Here is a 20,569-nt window from a genome sequence, read left to right as displayed (position 1 = left end):
CGATGACGCGTTACCCGAAGCACCTGCACTTGTCTCCATGCGGGACCACCCGTGGGTCCACTTACAAACTCCAATCAGAGAAATAAAGGAAAAGGGTAAGCAATAAAATTGAGCATTATTATTTAACTAACTCATCAAAAAATATATATTCAAAAATTATAATTTTGCTCCTTAAAGCAAATTTGATTTTTTGTTAAACTCTTAATCAAAGAGTTTTATAAATATAGGGATAAATTTTAGTATTAAAAATAGATAATAGTCTCTTTTTTAAAAAAAATGTCATAGTTTATAACATATTAGCTGAAGTCTAAAAAAAAAAAAAAAAAAACTTTGTTTTGGTATTTTTATCCTTTTTGGGTCCTTTTTTTTACTTGGTTTGGTTCAGTAAATTTTAAATTAGATGACTATAAAAACTATTAAAAAGATAAACTTGAGAAATAAAATTAAATTATTAATAAATTTTACTATTTATATTTTAAACGATATATCAAAATAGGATGTTAAAAATACATACAATAAACATTTTTTGAAAGAGCCACATTTTAAAAATCAATCTATAATATTCCGAAACAGTAAACTATTCATAAAATAAACTAAAAATAAATAAAACTGGACGTTATGTTTAAATCATTTAAAAACAGTACATTAATTTTGAGGTCTCTAAAAAATTAGCTACACCATTTTTTAAAAACAATAGGAGTCTTTTTTTGAGAAAAATGTGTTTTTAGTATTTTTGGTAAAAATATTGAAGAAAAAACATAAATATTATTTTCGAATATTTATATACCTCGATGTCATTTTAAAAAATAATGACGTGGATTACACATTTTTCTACATCTTCCAAAATTTTTTATAATTCTTATAATATTTAACATAATCCAAAATAATATTACATATACTTTTTTTTGCATTAACCTTAATATTTGCACCGAAAATAATGTCTTGATTACATCATCTAATTTTCGGAAAATGTAGAATTTTTTTTTTCATTTATAGCATGTTAAAATGAGGAGAATTTGTTAATTGATGACGAGATGTCGGATTATCGATCTTCAATAAAATTATTTTCTTTATATATTACCATCTCAAACCCCTCTAATATTTGTCTTCTCCAAATCACATTATAACAGTAATACACAACAATCTAAATTTTGATAAAATGATCAATATAAAATATTTTAAAAATAAAAAAATTTTAATTTAGAAAAAATCGAGTGTCCAAACTGTCGACTCGCCTTTAATAGCTCTAAAATATGACAAAAAAAATCATAAGGACTAATTACATATTACTTTTTATAATTAGTTATTTTTTATATTTTAAAAAGTTATATTAAGATCATTATACTTACGAAAGTAAAATATTAAACCCATTGTTCCAATAAAATTTTTATTTTTATTTTTATTTTTAATAATATAAAATCATCATTTTAATTTGGATCTCAATATTTCATTTTTGATAAGTATTTGAGATCTTAATGTAACTTTTGAAATTGTAGAATCGTAATACTGAAAATAACTTATTACAGTGGATAATATATATAATTAGTTCAAATTATAAAGAAAGAAATAAACGAATAAGATAATTAAAAGATGATGTTAATAAAATATCATTATTTATCTTATAAAACTCTAATTTTTATGCAACTTTCCATATGAAAATATTTTTTATTTATCATATATGATTATATATTATATTTAATCGTTTATTATTTTTTAATTATATTTAGCAAAAGATTCATGCAATCAATCTTAAATAATTGAGATTTATGGTCTTGCTACAGCTATAATATATATATAATAATTTGCTAGAGACAATAACTATTATTTTATCAATCATATTATAAATCTATAAATATTAAATAAATATAAAATGATGTTTAGATAGAACTTACGGATTTATTGTTATTATAGTAAGTATGATATTGGTGGTGGGGACAGTAACTATTATTTGGTCGATCACATTATAAATTATATAACTATTAAATGAACATAGAAAGATGCTAACCACTCAATCTCGTCCTCCACACCTCAGCCGAGAACAACACTTTCCGTAACCTTTAAACTACCCGCGTGACGATTGGAAATCGACGTGAGACCCACTGGCGACCCCACTAATCCGGACTCGGGCGGGCCACGTTTGTACCTTCGTTTTTCTTTGTTAATTCTCTCCTATTGGACGCTGTTTTGGTCGCAAGCGAATGCGAACGCTTCCTCGGAGTTGCATTCATCGAAAGCACTAGTTTCCTTCGAGCGAGAGGCGCTTCACGGTCACATGCGTTCGCATGAGTTCTCGGTTTAAAAGACCGTCCTCGGGCTCTTCTATTTCCATCGCCATCGACCTTCTTCTCAGCCACAGCGACCTCCTTCGAAGCTTTTCCGACTCCCCCACCTCTTCCTAGGGTTAGCGTATCGATCGATCTCAGGTGCGATTACTCTCGTTCCTCGCCTCCCCTCCCTTTTCCTTACCCTACTTCTTCCTTGTTTGATCCATGGGCTTGGGGCTCCCATGCCATGTTAGGGTTTGACTCGATCCCCTTAACTTCCTCCCCTACCGGGTGATCGCGCGCAGGGTTCCGATTCGTGTAGGATTCGGTCGAGGGGGATCTGGGGCGCAGCGGAGGATGTCGATGCACGAGAGGAAGACGATCGATTTGGAGCAGGGATGGGAATTCATGCAGAAGGGCGTCACCAAACTGAAGAACATCTTGGAGGGGCTCCCCGAGCCGCAGTTCAGCTCAGAGGACTACATGATGCTCTACACGTACGTTGTGTATCGTCATTCATCCTCCTTAATTTTGATTGTCCTTCAATGTCTTTCTGTTGATCATGGGTTTTGTTGCCCTCGACGTTGGATCAGGACTATATACAACATGTGCACACAGAAACCCCCGCACGATTACTCCCAACAGCTATATGACAAGTACAGAGAGTCGTTTCAGGAGTACATTACTTCCATGGTGAGCATAATTCATTTGCCTTGGATTGCATGCATTCTCAAAAAATAAAAAGATGAAGATTTGTTCCATGCCAACCTGTGTTGTTATGAGATTGAAACTGGTTATGGCTAACATACATGAGATTGAATATTAATAAAAGCCAAAAGTTTAACATATTAAGTTGTGGGCTAGAATCATCACATATCATCCAACTCTTCCAATCCTTAGTAACGTGAGATTATTCTTTAGTCCATTTCTTTTATTATCTTAGACATAAATATTTCTAACATCTTTTTCCCGAGCATCTATACCGTTATCTCAAGGGTTTAAACTCTTACACATCTTTCATACACATCTTTCAGGCACCTCATGCATATAAATATTTCTAACATCTTCTTATTTTGTGTTTGGGTTAATTGTCTTCCTTGTTTCTACAATGGTTCAAACTCATCCACATCATTCTTGCTCCACGTTGCGTCTACCTGTTATAATATCACTCATCTTCATTAGCTTGACTTGGGTTGCATAGCTTATATGACTCATTTGGGTTATCTAAATTAGCTTCAGTCAGTCCATCTGACTCAATCTTTTTCTTCAATTCTCATTCGACTCAATCTTTTTTGTTCATTTTTTATTCATTTATATTAAAGTTTGTCCACTCGGCTATGATATCTCATTCTGTCTTATTGAAACTGGTTGGAGCTAACATGTATGAGCTTGGACACTAATGCAATCCAAAAGTTTAAGCTATTAAGTTGTGGGCCAAACCCATCGTATATCACTGGCTATTTTTTTATTCCATCTCTTTTGCATCTCAAACATGGATATTTCCAACATCTTCCCCTTTGTTGTGTGGATTGATCATTTTCCCCTTTATTTTGAGAGTTCAAACTCACGCATACCTTTCTAGTACATCATACACATGAATGTTTTCAACATTATTGGAATACTAAATTTAACTTTATGTTTACATAATTAGTTGCTTTGAAAGTTTTAGTAAAATTAGAAATCCTTGTTTTAGTTGAAGTTAAACTCTTGGTTTGACCCCTCTATACATAGTGGGTAATGTAATGCATGAAGAGATAAAAAGCGAAAGTAGTAACGAAGAGAGGCTGAAAGATATAGGGTCTAACTGATAGATTTTAAAGCTACTATGATGAATAAGAGGTTTTATTTTCGGTGTCTCTGTTATTCTCTTTTGTTATCCTTAACTTGTTGAAACCCACCACCCTTTTCAAGTAATTTTCCTGCAGTTATATGTGATCGAGTAGGGACTGAACTAGCCTTGGAATTAGTTTTTCTTGTTGAAATCTTCAGACAATTAGTTTCTAATCAGGCAGATTGACTAATTAGTTAGTTTCATACCACTGATCTGTCTCCTGATGAATTGGTTGTACAATTCATTTGAATTAAATTTGTGTTCAAGTATCATATGCATTTGTTCTTTAGTTTGTGAAAATTTACTCATGTGGCATACTGTTCTAAGACTCTTTTATTTTGTAAATTCAGCTTTATGCATAGGAGTGTTACTCAAAATACACAATATGAACCATTGTGATGTATTACTGGTTTTGATAATCTGTGCCTTGATGGTGATCCTATGTCCTACTAGATTGCATTTTGTGGGTGTTCACCTGCCATATTTCATAGAGGCTGGGTTATTGTTTATGTTGATTACCTAAACAAGCACTTAAAACTTTGTTTTTTCCTAAAGAATGAAGTGATGATCTCAAAAAGAGAAAAAAGAATGACACTGTAGCATTTAGCTATCCAAACATATTCATTAAATATTAAAACTGAGGTTACTGCATCATTAAAAGTTGTCATATTTAATTTCATGTGATTAGCAGTATCTCGGGCAACTTCTTTGATTAAAAAAATAATAATAGGTGCTTCTTTACATGGGTTTTGTGGAAGTGCTGTAGACCAATTTCTGATTCTTTTCTAATGAATGTATCATTTCATATTTTGGGCCGATGAGAAAATTATACATCATTACATCATCTATTAAGCAATTGCTTAGTAAATACTACAGTATGATTTTGATTTTCATCAAACCATAAAAAGATCTTCCAGTTCATTAATTTCATTACTAAACTAGGCTTGAACTGGCTTTCTTAATGGTCTTCTTCTCTCGTTACTTCTATTAAGTCCGCAAGGATGTGGATAAAATCTTGGCAGATGTTCTGTGAGTATTTGGCTAAATTAGACTACGAGTAGGTTAGTGAAGCTTGGAAGTGACAGAATGTTACAATTGTGACACCTCTAGTAAGTTTTTCTTCAGTCTAAGAAGGGACAAGGCCTCCCAAGCTAACAATAAAGAATTGAGTTACTAAATAAACTACTCAAAAAGGGACAGTGTGGATGCCAGTTTACGTTGGACCAGTAAATGCCAGCTGGTACGTACCAGTTCAAGCAAAATGACAGACCTTGATGGTGGATATGAAAAGATGTTCAAATTTTTGAATAATTACTAGAGAATTAATTTACTTGCTTTTTAGATACATCTTTGATCATGTTTGATAATCTTGTTCAAAGATGGTAGTGCATACGAAGAAAGGTTCAAAGTCTTGAGTGTTGAAATAGAACAAATTAACTTGCATTTAGATAATAGGTATGATACGCACCAATGGGTATTTGCCCGTCCAAGCAAGGACTAGTATTGGAGCACATGGTATGATGCTGGTCAACGTAAGTCTTTTAATATAAGTTTGGCTGATATCAGGTGGTTTGGGCCGATATACTTTCCGACCATTACTGTACTTGTTCACTAGATTACCAAAACTGGTATTGGATCAAAATTTAAATCATTGTTAGATGCATATATGATATATCATCATTCTTTTATGTAACATATGAAATTTCTTTTTGAGTATAAAGCTGTGGCTTGATTAAAAAGTTTACTCTAAAATACATAAAACTCTTGAGTGATACCATTGTTATCAGAATTTTATTAGAGCTTCCTTCTTTTTTTACTCAGGTTTTGCCATCTTTGAGAGAAAAGCATGATGAATTTATGTTGAGGGAACTAGTCAAAAGATGGTTAAATCATAAGGTTATGGTCAGGTGGCTTTCACGTTTCTTTCATTACCTTGATCGTTATTTCATCGCGCGAAGGTCGCTTCCACCACTGAACGAAGTTGGGCTTACTTGCTTTCGCGACTTGGTACTTTCCTTCTTTTGCTGCATTGCTGCTGTCTGTAACATGAGATTACACATTCTCTATGATTCAACTATTGCTTCATTATGTTTGAGTTCCTTAGGGCCTCTCTTTGTTTTAGGTTTATCAAGAGATTAAAGGAAAAGTTAAAGATGCAGTCATTTCCTTGGTAAGTTGGTCACCTTTTCTTTCCACTATTGGTCATTTTCATCTATATAGCCAGGCTTGACCGTGGTTGGTCTTCCAAGCAGATTGATCAAGAGCGTGAGGGGGAACAAATTGATAGAGCTTTATTGAAGAATGTCTTGGACATTTTTGTTGAGATTGGGTTGGGTAACATGGACTGCTATGAAAATGACTTTGAAGCAGATCTGCTTAAAGATACTGCAGCTTATTATTCTAGGAAAGCTTCAAATTGGATTCTAGAAGATTCATGTCCAGATTACATGTTAAAGGTATTTCCTATCATAATTCGCATGAATATATTCAATTATCTCACAGTGAGTGTGTTTGATGTCTTATGTGGCCTTTTTTTAGGCTGAAGAGTGCTTAAAGCGGGAGAAGGATAGGGTTGCTCATTACTTGCATTCTAGCAGTGAACAAAAGTTGTTAGAGGTATATTCTCCTTTGTCATTAGCACCATCTAGCTGAGGTGATCAGTGACCTAAATGTGTTTTTATGTTAAAAATAATGAATATTTTGAAATCTTGATACTCGAGGACTTAACATTGTGCTATGTGGAACAATAATGAGTATTTGCAGCAAGATACTTCCATTTTTGTCTTTATATTTTCATCATCAAATTTTCATTTATTTGTAGAAAGTGCAACATGAGTTACTATTTGCATATGCAAGCCAACTTTTGGAGAAGGAACATTCTGGGTGCCATGCCTTACTTCGAGATGACAAGGTGCCTGTACCTCTATAATGTATATAAGTGATTCTTGTTATGAGATATTAATAAGGTTTGACGACCATGCTTCTATTTGCATTTCAGGTGGATGACCTCTCTCGTATGTATAGGCTCTTTTGCAGAATACCTCGTGGCCTAGATCCTGTTTCTCAGATATTTAAGCAGGTTTCTTTCTGATATTTCATGTTCGAACTTTATGGAGCTTCAGTAAAAGTTTAACTTGCAATGTGATTTCTGACTCATCACTCTGGTGCAGCATGTGACTGCTGAGGGTACAGCCTTGGTTAAACAAGCAGAAGATGCTGCAAGCAACAAGAAGGTAGGCTTTCATTGTCTTATTTTGATAATTTTGTGCACTTGCATATTATTCAATGTCTTAAATCTTAATAAAGTACTGATCTTATTATGCCTTTGTAGATACAATTTATAGTGTTAATTTTCAAAATAATTTTGTATGATAAAGTCTATTCAAAGTAGTCAAAATGGATTCTTGTCTGAACTATTGCTCTTTGCTCTTAATACACAGCATTTGCTATTAGGACTTTAGCTATCTTTAAAGTATATGATACATGAAGTGTATACATCATCATGAATTTCGTATTATCATATTTGCTAGGTTATGCAACCATGGCTCAACATAATGTTGAGTTAATATGAGTTTGATGTAAATTGGTTACATAAATCCTTCCCTGCCATGGAGTTTTGTTGAGGCCCTCGAAGGCAATCTCATTATTCGTTTGTCAAACTTAGCGCAATAAAATTTCTTATTGTTGTTTCTCTCAAACTTCTATTTGAACTGCTCTACATCTCCTGATACTCACTTTTTCTAACTTGGTTTCTTTTAACACTGTCAAACCAACTTAAAAGTCTTCTCTCAGTCATCCTCGATTTTAACAACTACTATGTTCGCAAATGTATGTATTTATTAATCATCTTGTCTAAGCACATTTGTTTTAACATTCTACTGGCAAAATTATACCAACTTTAGGAACATTTTGGAAGTTGTTATGAGGTGGACTGAGAGAAGGTATGCAAAAATTTTAGAGTTTCTTGGCTCCTAGGTTTCAGAATTCATATCATCTCTTGCCTCTCCTCTTCTCTTTCTATATTCTTATCGGAGTCGATCTAGGGTCTCCTCTTCTCTGGCTCTTGGAACTAAGTCACTAACCATAAGAGAATTGAGCTATCTTGAGGTGTCCTTTGCACTTGGCAGTAACTCTTTTGGCACAAGAACTCAGTACTTGCTAAGAATGATTCAGAGCAAATTTTCTGTGAAAGCATATTCCTTTTTGTTAAATTTTGTTGCGTTCATTAGTAAGATAGTGGCATCATTCTTGATATGCATTGTGTCTATGTTGTCATGACAAATTTTTGTTATCATGGCATTACTTCAATTAGCTAACTGTCCTTGTTATTCAATTTCGTGAATTCTGATTATGTTGCACAGCTCTTAGAAGTTCTTTGTTTTGTAATAGCTGAGTAAGAACACAGAAATGACTATGGTAACAAGAGTTGAACTTTCTCTTTTTAGTTGTTTGCAGTGGCGTAGTGGAATAGTGTTTTATGATTTATCAATGTCGTGTAATACTTTCATGCACTCTATGTGATATACATTTTGTTGTGTTTGGAGAAAATGAACATCTACTTCAAATGGTGTTGCAAAACTGATTGTGCTCACCCTATGTCAGCTATTTAAAAAGGCGCTCGGGCGAGGCGAGGCGAGGCCCGAGCGCCTTGCTAATCTCCTAGGTGGCGCACTTCAAACAGGCGCCGCCTGGGCGCTCGCCCGAGCCTAGGCGCTGGGCGCTTCGGGCGAGCGCCTGGGTTTACTAAGGCGACCGAACCAAGATTTTAGGTCTGGTTCGGTCTATGATGGTTAGTTGGTTCAATCGAACCAACTAAAACTGATATAAGTGACAAACAAACTCTAACCCTCGCCGCTGTCGATCTCGATCTCGATCCCGATCCCGCTGCTCACCGTTGTCGCCGCTCGCAAACGCTGCCGCTGTCGCCGCTCGTGCCTCTCGTCGCTCCTGCTCCCGCTGTCACTGCTCGCAAACGCTGCCGCTGTCGCCGCTCGCGCCTCCCGTTGCTCGCCGCTCCTGCTCCTGCTCCCGTTGCCGCTGCTCGCAAACGTTGCCGCTGTCGTTGCTCGCCGCTCCTACTCCCGCGGTCGTCGCTCGTCGCTGCCGCTGTCGCTATCGTTGTCGCCGCTGCCGCTTCCTCTTTTCTCAGTCAGCAGGCTCAGCACTCCTTTACACTTCCTTTTAATAGTATACGTATATTGTATACTGTTAAATGTTAATATTATTAAGTTTATTTAAAATGATTAATTTTTAATATTATTAATAGATTAATAATATATTATTTTAATTTTAATATTATTAATTTTTATTAATTATATTATATATTTTTATATTTTTATTAATTATTTTATATTTTTTATATTTTAGCGCATCGCTTCGCTCGGGCGAGCGCCTAGCGCCTCGGGCGTTTTTGGATCTTGGCGCCGCCTAGCGCTTTTTAAATCACTGCCCTATGTTAGTTATATTGGTTTATGACCTTTATCTTCAGCTTTGTTTGATTTGACAGTTGTGTCGCTTGTTTTATTTTCTTTCATGAGTTGCATCCTTTGTTATTTCTGTTTTTGTGTATATCATGCAGTCATCGTTTTTGCTGCTTGTTCAGATGCCTACTTTATTAACATTTCTGGCATTATAATCTATGCAGGCAGAGAAAAGGGATGTGGTTGGCCTCCAAGAACAGGTAGATTGAAACACTTTGATAAGTACTTTCAGACAAGTTGATTGGTTACTATTTGAGAATCAGAAATTATAATCTTTGGTTTCCAGGTTTTTGTCAGAAAGGTTATTGAGCTGCATGACAAGTTCTTGTCTTATGTGAATGACTGCTTTCAGAATCATTCCCTTTTCCATAAGGTTTGGTTTATGATGCACTAATGGTCAGGTTGGTTTTTTTGTTGTTGTACTTTGCATAAGTCTGTTCTGTCCCTTTTAGGCACTCAAAGAGGCTTTTGAGGTTTTCTGTAACAAAGGTGTTGCAGGAAGCTCAAGTGCTGAGTTGCTGGCGACTTTCTGTGATAATATCCTTAAGAAGGGTGGAAGTGAGAAACTCAGTGACGAAGCAATTGAGGAGACACTTGAGAAAGTAGATACCTTATTTTACTGTCTTTGCATCCGTGTCTCTTCCCTTTCTCTTCTTATCCTATGTTTCTCCCTCTCTTGTTTGGCCCTGTTCTTCTCTCCTGCTGTAGTCTCAACTTTGGGATGCCATCAAACACATATTTTGTATTTGCAGGTTGTGAGGTTGCTTGCTTATATCAGTGACAAAGATCTGTTTGCCGAGTTCTATAGGTATAGTCACTTGTAGTATCTTCTATGTTCATTTACATTTATGTGACTTCAGTGCTTGCTACTTTTTTCATCATTGCTGTTCTCCTATTGAGGAATCAATCTGCAGGAAGAAGCTTGCTCGGAGGTTGCTCTTTGACAAAAGTGCTAATGATGACCATGAGAGGAGTATTTTGACAAAGTTAAAGCAGCAATGTGGAGGACAGTTCACCTCAAAGATGGAGGGCATGGTATGTAGCACCATGCTTATGTTTTAGATGGATATAATTTAGTGGCTTAGAGTCTTTGGTTTGTCTTTGCAGGTGACTGATTTAACTCTTGCCAGAGAAAACCAATCTAATTTTGAGGACTATCTCAACATTAATCCTCAGGCAAATCCAGGGATAGATCTCACTGTCACCGTTCTGACAACTGGATTCTGGCCAAGTTACAAATCATTTGATCTCAACCTTCCTGCTGAAATGGTTTGTCGACCATCTTAACAAGTTAAAATTTGTCTTCCAACTGATCTCTCATTGTACTATGAAAACTGGAAACTATCTCGGAAGATGGCATATCTTTGGAATATGCTCTAGGCTGAGCAAAGGAATATTAGTTAGGATTGGCCTAAATTAATCAAATGTTACCTTTTTCATATAGTACCTGAATTCTATATTATTTTGTACAAGTATGCCAAAACTTGTTATTTGCATGTTAGTTCTTGATATCCGCCTTTGTTGTGCATTTTTGGACATAGTAAGTCTAAATACAGATTTAAGGAATATACTAGGATTATTATTTTATTTTAAATGAAAAAGATGTCTTAGGAAAATTTGATGCAAAATCCGATGAAGGTATTTTTCTTAATTATTCCTCTATGTCAAAAAACTTTCTCTATGTCTAAAGCTTTTTGTGTTTTTAATAAAAGAACTTTGGTTATAGAGGAATCTATTCAGGTTGTTTTTAATAAACTTCACAAATTTAAGAAAAATGATTTTAATGATGATAAATTTTGATGCTTTAAATTTGAATGAAAACTCTCCTCCCCCAAGCAACATGGATGCATCTTCTTTTTTCCTAAATGACATCCACTTCATAACACAAATAAGGGCAACCTTACTCCCATATGCTCATCAAATCGACCAAATATAGCCACTTACACTCCTGCAGATGTTACTTTTCAGTAAAAAAATGAAAGAAACTGTTCATCAAGTTAGCAATGAGCCTGACCCTTACATGCAAATATGCCTTCGCATCCCGATTGCTTCCTTTGTATTCGCTTAGTGTTATGATGATTTTGGTAGAGACTATTCTTTACCAATATCTTCATGTAGTGTCTTCTTGAAGAGCTTATTTATATTTGATATTCTTTGATATTTCAAAGAAAGATGGAGATAAATTAAAGAGAAGAATCTCCAGGCCTTCTTTTTTTTTTTTTCAATCAAACCCAAAACTTAGGGCTTAACTGAACTTGGGCTACAGACTGGAACTGGTATGCACAGTGAAGCAAGATTAAGGGACTATCATGTAAGTAATGACTATTTCGGAATTTGTATATAAATAACAAATGTTTTAGGGATGGATATGTTAAAAAAATGTTATTTTACCATTTATTGATTAAATGCTAAGCGACCTGCTTTGGATTTTTCTGATTTCAGGTAAAATGTGTAGAAGTTTTTAGAGAGTTCTATCAGACAAAAACCAAACATAGGAAGCTTACATGGATATGTTAAAAAAAATGTTATTTTACTATTTATCGATTAAATGCTAAGCGACCTGCTTTGGAATTTTCTGATTTCAGGTAAAATGTGTAGAAGTTTTTAGAGAGTTCTATCAGACAAAAACCAAACATAGGAAGCTTACATGGATTTATTCTTTGGGGACATGTAACCTCATTGGAAAGTTTGAGCCCAAGACAATGGAGCTTATTGTCACAACGTATCAGGTATCTATTGAATTCCACTTTTATTCATGTTAAATAAACATGGATGCCAACAGGAAGCATTCTCGTATATTTTGTGTACAGGCGGCGGCTTTGCTTCTTTTTAATGCCTCAGATAGATTGAGTTATTCAGAGATCATGGCTCAGCTTAACTTGACCGATGATGATGTTATCAGATTGCTTCACTCCCTTTCTTGTGCCAAGTATAAGATTCTCAATAAAGAGCCATATACGAAATCTATTTCTCCGAATGACGTCTTCGAGTTTAATTCCAAATTCAGTGACAAAATGAGAAGGATCAAGGTCTGGATTCTGGACAAAATTTTCCATTTTAAAGCAGCAGAAAATGTCCCTAGCCTGTTGCTTCTGGTTTTCAACCATCTTTGGTTTCATTGGTTCTTCTTGCCTACAGATACCTCTTCCACCAGTGGATGAAAAGAAGAAGGTAATAGAAGATGTTGACAAGGATCGAAGATATGCTATTGATGCCTCCATTGTGCGCATTATGAAAAGTCGTAAAGTTTTGGGCCATCAACAGTTAGTGATGGAATGCGTCGAACAGCTTGGTCGTATGTTCAAGGTACTTGCTTATTCTTTATTTTGATGATTTCATAACATAATGTGTGGCTATTTTATGAACTAGAAAATCTAATACGGCTTCTTTTTCGCAAGGCTTTTTATGCTTATAACATCTATTAACCCTGCGTTTTCCAAGTTGGTATATTGAGTTGACCCTAAATATTCAGTAGCTATAACCTCTTGTTCCCTGTATTATCCACCATTGACATAGCAATGGAAGTGTTTCTGTGTGGCCATCTACTGTTTCCATAGTAGTGGCACCAATCGTGTTGGCATATTTCTAATCATCGAAAATGATTGATGCAGATTTTAAGGAGAAATATAGGTTGATCAGTAACAGACCGCTTTTACATATATCTCTCATCGATTTTCTTGCTGTCTTGATTTTTCAATTCTGCAGCCTGACTTTAAAGCAATTAAGAAAAGAATAGAAGATTTGATCACCAGAGAGTATTTAGAGCGGGACAAGGACAACCCAAATCTTTTCAGATACCTGGCCTGATTGATCTGATCTCTCTGGAGAAACACAGGCCCTTCCACGTCTTTCAGGCTCCCAGCAATGTCGACCATGAAGCTAATAAAGGCTGTTGAAATCTATAGCTGCACAGGCTGGAGATTGCTAACAAAATTTCAAGACTTTGGTGGCAACTTCCTTTGTATATTCATCTGTTTCAAGTAACTGCTTCGACTTCTGCTCCAAAGGGAAGCACCGTGTGGTACGAAATTCCTGTTCTGGAATTGTGTTGTTAAGGAATTTGATACTGTAATCATCGGATGATCCCTGACCTTCTTCAAATATTCTATTCTATATTTTTGTTCAATGTCATCTGGTAATTATGTTATTGTGATCTTTTGTTTAGCATCTGTACTTTTGATTGACCTTATCCTGCCTTGGTAGGCCCTGTTGCTACCTACCAATTTGTGTTGCCAGCTTCTTGAAGTAGAAATTTGACTTTTTTTTTAATGAGGTCATTGATCATGGATTTGACTTGCAAGCATTAGGTTTCATATGATTTATTGTGATGGAGAATGCAGTAGACTCCTGTCATATCTTTTTGCTTAATTGTGTTTTCCATATCTGAATGATAAACTCGTACATCCATAATGATCGATGGCATATGCATACACTTTTTCTATGTGCACGCAACTTCGATACATCCTCATATTATGGTTACCTGCCAAAGATAACAGATGATTTCTACGACCACTTTGTTGAATATCCAGTCCAACACTCGTTCTTCGTTACGATCAAATTGTATATTGTAGGTAAAATAATGTAAATTATCGATTTTTATTATATATGTTGATGCTCGATGAAGTGTTCCCTGAAGTGGCCAGGAAACATATTTTATCATTGGTTTGGTGGTCTGACTTTTTTTTAATTAAAAATAATAACAAACTTTGAAAAATCACTTCTTTGCTAAAACTATAATGTGAAAAAAAAAAATCATTTAGAACATATCATCATTTTTTTCCACCATAAAATGTTCCATTTCAATTATACGAACTGACACATTATGTCTCATTTTCATCAGGAAAATAATATTATAAATGAGTAGATTCTTTCACGACATCTCTATAACTTATTTTCATGCATATTGCACGATCAATATATATATATATATATATATATATATATATATTCTGCCATGAACTCGGCATTGTGCGTACTCAGAGCCACAGAGCGCCTGCATCCCGAAGCAGCGGCACCAAATTGCCACCGAGGTGGAGTTGCATGATCCTGTCCGTGGAGCCAACCAGCCTCCCGCCGATAAATATGGCGGGCACCGGCGGCTTCCGCCCCAGCAGCCCAACGAGCGCCCTCTCCATCTCCGCCCCGCTCGGGTCCTCGTCCAGCTCGTGGATGGCCGCGTCGACCCCGAGCTCACTGAACAGACTCTTCACGCTGTAGCACATGCAGCATGAGCTGAAGCTGAAGACCGTCACCGCTCGCTGCGACGCCAACCTCATCACCTTCTCCATCGCAGCCACAAGTCGAAGCGAGGTAGGTAGGTACCTGGAGCTTTGTGCACATTCTGCTCTTGGTGTGACTTGTTTATATAGGCGCATATCATTCCGTTTCTTCTGCTACTGCATCTGCTCACATATTGTTTGAGATCCAAGTTGGTAATGGCAGGAGTCGGATAATGTTCTTCTCTCTTTTAGCAGCCAGGCGCACAGATAAGGCTAAGGCTACTCTAACAGGAATATTTGCAAGGCAAATCCTGAGTAATGTCAATTCTGATGCCAAAAGGAGTCTTGCATTCTGATAAGGTTTGAATTCCCTCTTTATTGTTTAAGATTTTTTGTCCTCAGGTTCCAGTTTCTGACATGAGTACACCGGAGATGTTACAAGATGTCTGAAACAAGGAGCTGGGTTTGGAGAAGAATAGATACCCTGTTTTGCTCTCCACCACGACAAGCTGAAATGGTTTGTTTCATGTCAATTACATGACCTGAGATGCATTTGACTTTCATGTTAAGCATTCTAGATTGCCTCTTTTTGGGAATCAAGATGCTCATCATGCATTACTCAAAATTCCAGTAAAACTGATATATTATCATCACAGTTGTGATGCTAATGCTTACAAGTTTACTCTTATCGATCGGTTAGTGTCGTGACATCTATACGCAATGATTTGGAACCAATCTGATGCTTCGTGGAGAAGAAAGAGGACACAAAACAATGGAAGCAACAGTCGGTGTACAGCAGCATTTGCAGTAGCAAACAATGATGGGGAATCGATACCCATAGAGTTAGCTGGATCCAAGAATGGGTGGGTCGGAGATGAAGAGGCATGCGTTGCATCCATGTCAACTTTCTCGGATGGGCTATGTTCCAAATTCTACTAAGCTTTTCCTTTCTCTTATAGCCGCGTATCTCAGAAAGGACTGAAGTAGCTTCGATGAGAGGAGGAACAAAGAGCCACCAATCTGTCCATATCCCTAAGCCATAACTCTCATCATTTCACCACCAATCAAATCTTTTATGCTCCAACCAATCTTTTTCTATGGATTAGGATTCCTTTTGCGCCAGTTTGTACATGATGTGCAAAATATATGAAAAGGAGTTCGTATAAAAGCTCACAACACTTGTGTTCAGAACAAATTGGATTCCACAAGAAGAGAATTTTTAATGTTTGAAAATGACAAGTAGGGCACAACCAAATCATATCATATGGAGATTGATTTATACAGAATTTTATAATTTCTTTTACGACCATACTCGAACACGATTGAAATTATCAGCCAGCTTAGCTCATAAAGACTTTGATAGTTTATCGTAAGATCCTAAGCTCGATTTTTGTTTCTTTTTGCGCACAAAAGAATTCACCAAACATTTTTACTCCGTTAAAGATCTTATACTAGCTTATTTATTGCAGAAGCATTTCTTTTCTATTGTCCTGCATTTTTCTCAGTTCTCTTAATCATTAACTGCTTTTGGAAGGATCTACAGCATGGTTATAAATACAAGAGGAAAAAAAATAATAAAACCTCAATACAGTTGATCATTTGCATCACTTCAAGATAAAGAATCTTGATGATCTCTGATAAACAGTTCAAACTGCTTATGTTAACTTCATTTCTAAATTGTTTTGTTTCACTAGCATGTTTAATTATTACATTTATTGTTCTTTTCTCATCTGCAGATTTATATCATCCAACAGGAACAAAGGAAAGAAAAGGGTTGAGTGAAGCTGACAGCAGCCTTTGGGTTCTTGAGGAGTCAAAGATGGCATCAATTAGTTAAACTTCCACTTGCTCTCTTAGTTTTTGGCCTTCTGCAGCAATTTGAAGGTTTCTGAAGCCCAAAACTTACATCTTTTTCCTTCCATGGCTGTAATCTGGGATTCCACATATTGGAATTGGAATTGGAATTGGAGGAACTTGTTCTTTCCTCTCTGCCCTGCTCTGGATGAAGATGATCATATCTATTTCACTAACTGCAGATTTGGTTGGTATGAGTGGTGAGTCAAGAGCCAATCAGTGTGCAATGATGAGACACATTGTTCTTCCTTCTATAATCTGATCATGGAATAAAACTTTTCTGTAACTTGGGGAAGATTAAGCTCAACAGGGAGGGAAGAAAAGATTGTAAGCAATGCAGTAATTATCTACTTACTTCCTTTTGACTTTTGGCTCATCTGCTTTGATGAGAGCTGACACCATATCAGAGTAGGTGACATCCAATTATTATTTTTTTACAGCTATTTTTTTGAAATGGTAGATCAATGATCATTAGGTGTTTGAATAGAATAATTATATATATATATATAAATAAATGCCTTTTTTTTGTACAAACTTGGCATTAGAATATTCAATCATAAAAAATAATATATGTATTTTTTTTTAATTGGAGTTTTCAATTTTTCATGAAATTTTAATTTATTCTTTAATAAAAAGATACAATTACATTTACATCCCTTTAAAATTAGTAATTTTTCTATTTCCTCTTCAAATTTAAGTCTTTCAATATATTTTTGTATAATGATGTGAAACTTCAAATTGATATTAATACCATTTTTTGAAAATATTAAACAAGATGAAGGGTGAAATGATTAATAAGAATAATTAAAATATTTTAGACATTTTCACTTTTATTATTATTATTTGATTCAATATCAATAATGGATTTGTTAACAATAGTTAACTTGAGTTTATTTAAAGGATAAACAAATTATATATATATATATAATATAATCAAATTGGTTTTAGGAAATTGTCCTATAAATAATATCAAAATTAAGTGTGGAAATTATTGTGTAAAACATCCGTATATTAAAATAATAGTAGACACCTGTTGAGGTGGTGGTCATAGGTGGCTTATTCTCACCTGTCGTAATCTCATCCTACCTTCGTCTTTTCTCGATTAATTAATGGTGATAAGTCTTCTCCACTTCACCTGTCCTCTCTGATTCCTCTCTCTCTCTCTCTCTCTCTCTCTCTCTCAGCGAAAAGAAAGGGGTCGCCTGAGGTAATAGCTGCCGTGCTTAGGGTTTCTGCATTCTGTCTACCGACGTGGACAGCACCTTTCGCTGGAGAGATCATTCACGGGGTTTTTGGATATTTGTCGTGCAGATCACGGACGAAGATGGCGAAGGCCGTCGCGGTTCTCTGTAGCAGTGATAGCGTCAAGGGCACCGTGTACTTCGCCCAGGAAGGGGATGGTATCTCGTCTCTTGGATTCGCTATTACCGCTGTTTCTTGGTTAGGGTTTCGAATCGTTTTGATCTGTTGTTCTGCTCTCTCCAGGTCCGACTACCGTGACTGGCACGATTTCTGGACTCAAGCCTGGACTTCATGGGTTCCATGTTCATGCTCTCGGTGACACCACCAATGGTTGCATGTCCACTGGTATCGGTCTTTTTTCCGTTTGATCCCTTTGATAGTCCATGTCTCTGTACTATGTGCAATTCCTGATTGACCGCATGGCAGGGCCGCATTTTAATCCTGCGGGGAAGGAACATGGAGCGCCGGACGATGCGGGCCGCCACGCCGGCGATCTTGGGAATGTGACCGCCGGGGAGGATGGTAAGTGACAATTCTTATAGGAATCGTTGGATGGTACTACAAATGTGATCCTCAGCTTCTGTGGTTTTCTAGGCTTGACCTGAGACCACTCTGTGTTTTCCCTTGTGAGCTGTGTTGGTCCAATTGGTTAGTTGCTAATTAAATGTTCTATAATTGTTTGTTGATGATATTGCAGGTACTGTCACTTTCTCCATCACTGATAGCCAGGTGACCCAGTATATGCTTTTTTTTTACTTGTTCCTGTGATCTGGATGTAAAAGACATCGCTTTGGTTTGGTAATCATTTTGAACTTTTCCATTTTTACAGATTCCCCTCTCCGGTCCAAATTCCATTATCGGGAGGGCTGTTGTGGTCCATGCCGATCCAGATGATCTTGGAAAAGGTGATGTGCACTTTTTTTTAGGTTGTAATGTTTAATTTTACAACCTTGGCTCATTCATTGTAGAAGTTCTTGTCTGAGCATGTGCAACAGCTTGTTCTGATATCTGAAGAATGAACATCTATATGTATGCTATTCAGCTAATTTTCTGGGTGCTTCTCTCTTCTTTTCTCTTTTCGTATTTTGGTTCTTGGAGATTTTTAATTTTTCAGAGTTAAAATTATGTTATCAATTTCCCATATAAAATCAATGTCTAGTTATCCAGTATCATGTGTTTATAAACAGTGTATAACCCCCAGAGAATGCTAGAAAATTTTCTGGCGTGTAGTAGCTTTACAATTTGACATAACGACATGTATATTTTAGTGGACATACTGAATATTTGATGTTGAAGTGACTTAAAAATTGATGACATCTTCTTTACATGGATATTATTGTTTAAGGAGCATGTTTTTGGAATATTTTTTGTGATATTGTGTGAAATGATTTTGAAATATTTTAGGTTCCAGGCAGATAAGAAAATTTTGAATTCCTTTAATTCATATTGCTGAGATATTATGGTAACTATTTGTGTCTTTGTACCTGTATGACTTATGATAAACAATTGGAAAAGCATAAACTCTGTACTTCTTTGTTCCCTCATTTGTGATCCATATTAATTATCCAATAAATACCATCTTGCTTCTATTTCTAAGTAGTAGATGGCTCTTCTGTGTAACTGTAACAGTACATAATTTCCAGATTATTAATGTCTTCAAATTGGATATGACTTGGTTGAAAATCCTGTATTCTAATCATCTTAACAATCATAGACTACAGCCTTGGATCTGCAGTTTATCAATGTCGTGGAAATGTTGTACATGTTTCGTCTTATTGATCCTCATACTTTTTCAGTCTCTTTTTTCCCATCCAGTTTCTAGCCTTGTGGGAAATGTTTCTTGTATCTGGTAGCCTCATCTCCATCCATGCCCGTGCTGCCAATCTTGGAAATGTTTCTTGTATTTGACGGCCTGGTGTGCATAAGATGTGCTGATTGCGGTGACCGGTAATGCCTTTTCAGGTCATACTGCTGATTTTGGTGATCAGTAACTAAGCATCTAACTTTTCCTAAGTATCTTGGATTTTTCCAGCCGACAAGATTGTTGAAGCTTGTATATCATTTTTATCGGCAATCTATTCTGACTTTTTATATCATGCTAAACTTATCTTTTTAACTTATTAACGAGATTGCAATGTTCCTTTGCGACATCTCTTGGGTTTTCCATCCATCTAGGGATTTATTTCTCTTAAAAACTTGTTTTCCTGTTTTTAGGTGGGCATGAGCTGAGCAAGACCACTGGGAACGCAGGCGGAAGGGTTGCCTGTGGTGAGTTCGACAAACAAACTTGAATCTTTACTTTGATTATAATAACAACTACTTTATTTGCAATCACATTCAGTCCACTGTTATCTCTAGTTCATAATATTCTTGATTTTTTTGGGGGGGGTCAAATTTCAGGCATTATTGGATTGCAAGCTTGATCATCTTTTTCACCTATTGGTTGGATGCTGAGGTTTTGTCATAGAGTACATTAGAACAACTATTTGAGTTCCAAAGAATGTGTACTGAAACTCTCCTTTGAGACATCCCTTTCTGCATGCTTTATTTGGAAACCTTTACATTAGCTATGAAAAATAAAACAACTTGGGGAGATGAATTCACAACATATATGCAGCATTTTGGGTTTGTTCTGTGACATCGCACCTTATAATCATTTTATATCAAACTATCTACCTA

At 35.9% G+C, this 20,569-nt stretch overlaps 3 protein-coding genes across 6 annotated transcripts; 2 read left to right on the top strand and 1 right to left on the bottom strand.

Moving 5' to 3' along the window:
* The first annotated feature begins 2,282 nt into the window (after positions 1-2,282).
* Positions 2,283-13,722, top strand: LOC135581709 (cullin-1-like). 3 transcript variants are annotated; one of them, XM_065190773.1, is made up of 20 exons: positions 2,283-2,423; positions 2,570-2,761; positions 2,858-2,957; positions 5,917-6,102; positions 6,218-6,265; positions 6,348-6,551; positions 6,634-6,711; positions 6,917-7,006; positions 7,094-7,174; positions 7,266-7,328; positions 9,740-9,775; positions 9,862-9,948; positions 10,028-10,177; positions 10,328-10,383; positions 10,490-10,610; positions 10,683-10,844; positions 12,161-12,304; positions 12,386-12,604; positions 12,714-12,881; positions 13,281-13,722. In XM_065190773.1, exons 2-20 carry the CDS (start codon positions 2,622-2,624, stop codon positions 13,380-13,382), a joined length of 2,235 nt encoding a protein of 744 aa, XP_065046845.1. In that variant the 5' UTR covers positions 2,283-2,423; positions 2,570-2,621; the 3' UTR covers positions 13,383-13,722. The 3 variants fall into 3 exon arrangements, with proteins under 3 accessions (XP_065046845.1, XP_065046847.1, XP_065046846.1); XM_065190774.1 differs by having other exon boundaries at positions 2,322-2,423; positions 2,519-2,761; XM_065190775.1 differs by lacking the exons at positions 12,161-12,304; positions 12,386-12,604; positions 12,714-12,881; positions 13,281-13,722 and adding an exon at positions 12,018-12,108.
* A 723-nt stretch (positions 13,723-14,445) lies between these two features.
* LOC135679846 (putative glutaredoxin-C14) lies at positions 14,446-14,923 on the bottom strand. The gene has a single exon (XM_065193830.1). It carries the CDS (start codon positions 14,861-14,863, stop codon positions 14,552-14,554), a length of 312 nt encoding a protein of 103 aa, XP_065049902.1. The 5' UTR covers positions 14,864-14,923; the 3' UTR covers positions 14,446-14,551.
* A 2,801-nt stretch (positions 14,924-17,724) lies between these two features.
* On the top strand, positions 17,725-20,498 carry LOC135678226 (superoxide dismutase [Cu-Zn]-like). Of its 2 annotated transcripts, XR_010514860.1 has the most exons (9): positions 17,725-17,855; positions 17,960-18,048; positions 18,134-18,235; positions 18,317-18,412; positions 18,588-18,619; positions 18,720-18,795; positions 19,706-19,837; positions 20,105-20,158; positions 20,291-20,498. XR_010514860.1 is itself a non-coding variant. In XM_065190772.1 (8 exons), the coding sequence occupies exons 2-8, from the start codon at positions 17,973-17,975 to the stop codon at positions 20,311-20,313; spliced, it is 459 nt and encodes a 152-aa protein (XP_065046844.1). In that variant the 5' UTR covers positions 17,725-17,855; positions 17,960-17,972; the 3' UTR covers positions 20,314-20,498. The 2 variants fall into 2 exon arrangements, 1 of the variants encoding a protein (XP_065046844.1); XM_065190772.1 differs by lacking the exon at positions 19,706-19,837.
* Positions 20,499-20,569: the final 71 nt, after the last annotated feature.

The sequence above is a fragment of the Musa acuminata genome, chromosome BXJ1-7 (genome assembly GCF_036884655.1).
Source record: "Musa acuminata AAA Group cultivar baxijiao chromosome BXJ1-7, Cavendish_Baxijiao_AAA, whole genome shotgun sequence".
NCBI classification, from domain to species: Eukaryota; Viridiplantae; Streptophyta; class Magnoliopsida; order Zingiberales; family Musaceae; genus Musa; species Musa acuminata.
Note: the sequence above shows the minus strand (reverse complement) of the source record. Positions and strands in the feature narration are given on the sequence as shown.

Excerpts from the sequence above, each read along its gene's own strand:
- LOC135678226 (XM_065190772.1), top strand. The coding sequence starts at position 17,973 with ATGGCGAAGGCCGTCGCGGTTCTCTGTAGCAGTGATAGCGTCAAGGGC. Across the intron at positions 18,049-18,133 it reads CTTCGCCCAGGAAGGGGATG|GTCCGACTACCGTGACTGGC; the intron begins GTATCTCGTCTC and ends TGCTCTCTCCAG. Across the intron at positions 18,796-20,104 it reads TCCAGATGATCTTGGAAAAG|GTGGGCATGAGCTGAGCAAG; the intron begins GTGATGTGCACT and ends TCCTGTTTTTAG.
- LOC135581709 (XM_065190773.1), top strand. The coding sequence starts at position 2,622 with ATGTCGATGCACGAGAGGAAGACGATCGATTTGGAGCAGGGATGGGAA. Across the intron at positions 6,712-6,916 it reads GTGAACAAAAGTTGTTAGAG|AAAGTGCAACATGAGTTACT; the intron begins GTATATTCTCCT and ends ATTTATTTGTAG. Across the intron at positions 12,605-12,713 it reads ACAAAATGAGAAGGATCAAG|ATACCTCTTCCACCAGTGGA; the intron begins GTCTGGATTCTG and ends TCTTGCCTACAG.
- LOC135679846 (XM_065193830.1), bottom strand. The coding sequence starts at position 14,863 with ATGGAGAAGGTGATGAGGTTGGCGTCGCAGCGAGCGGTGACGGTCTTC.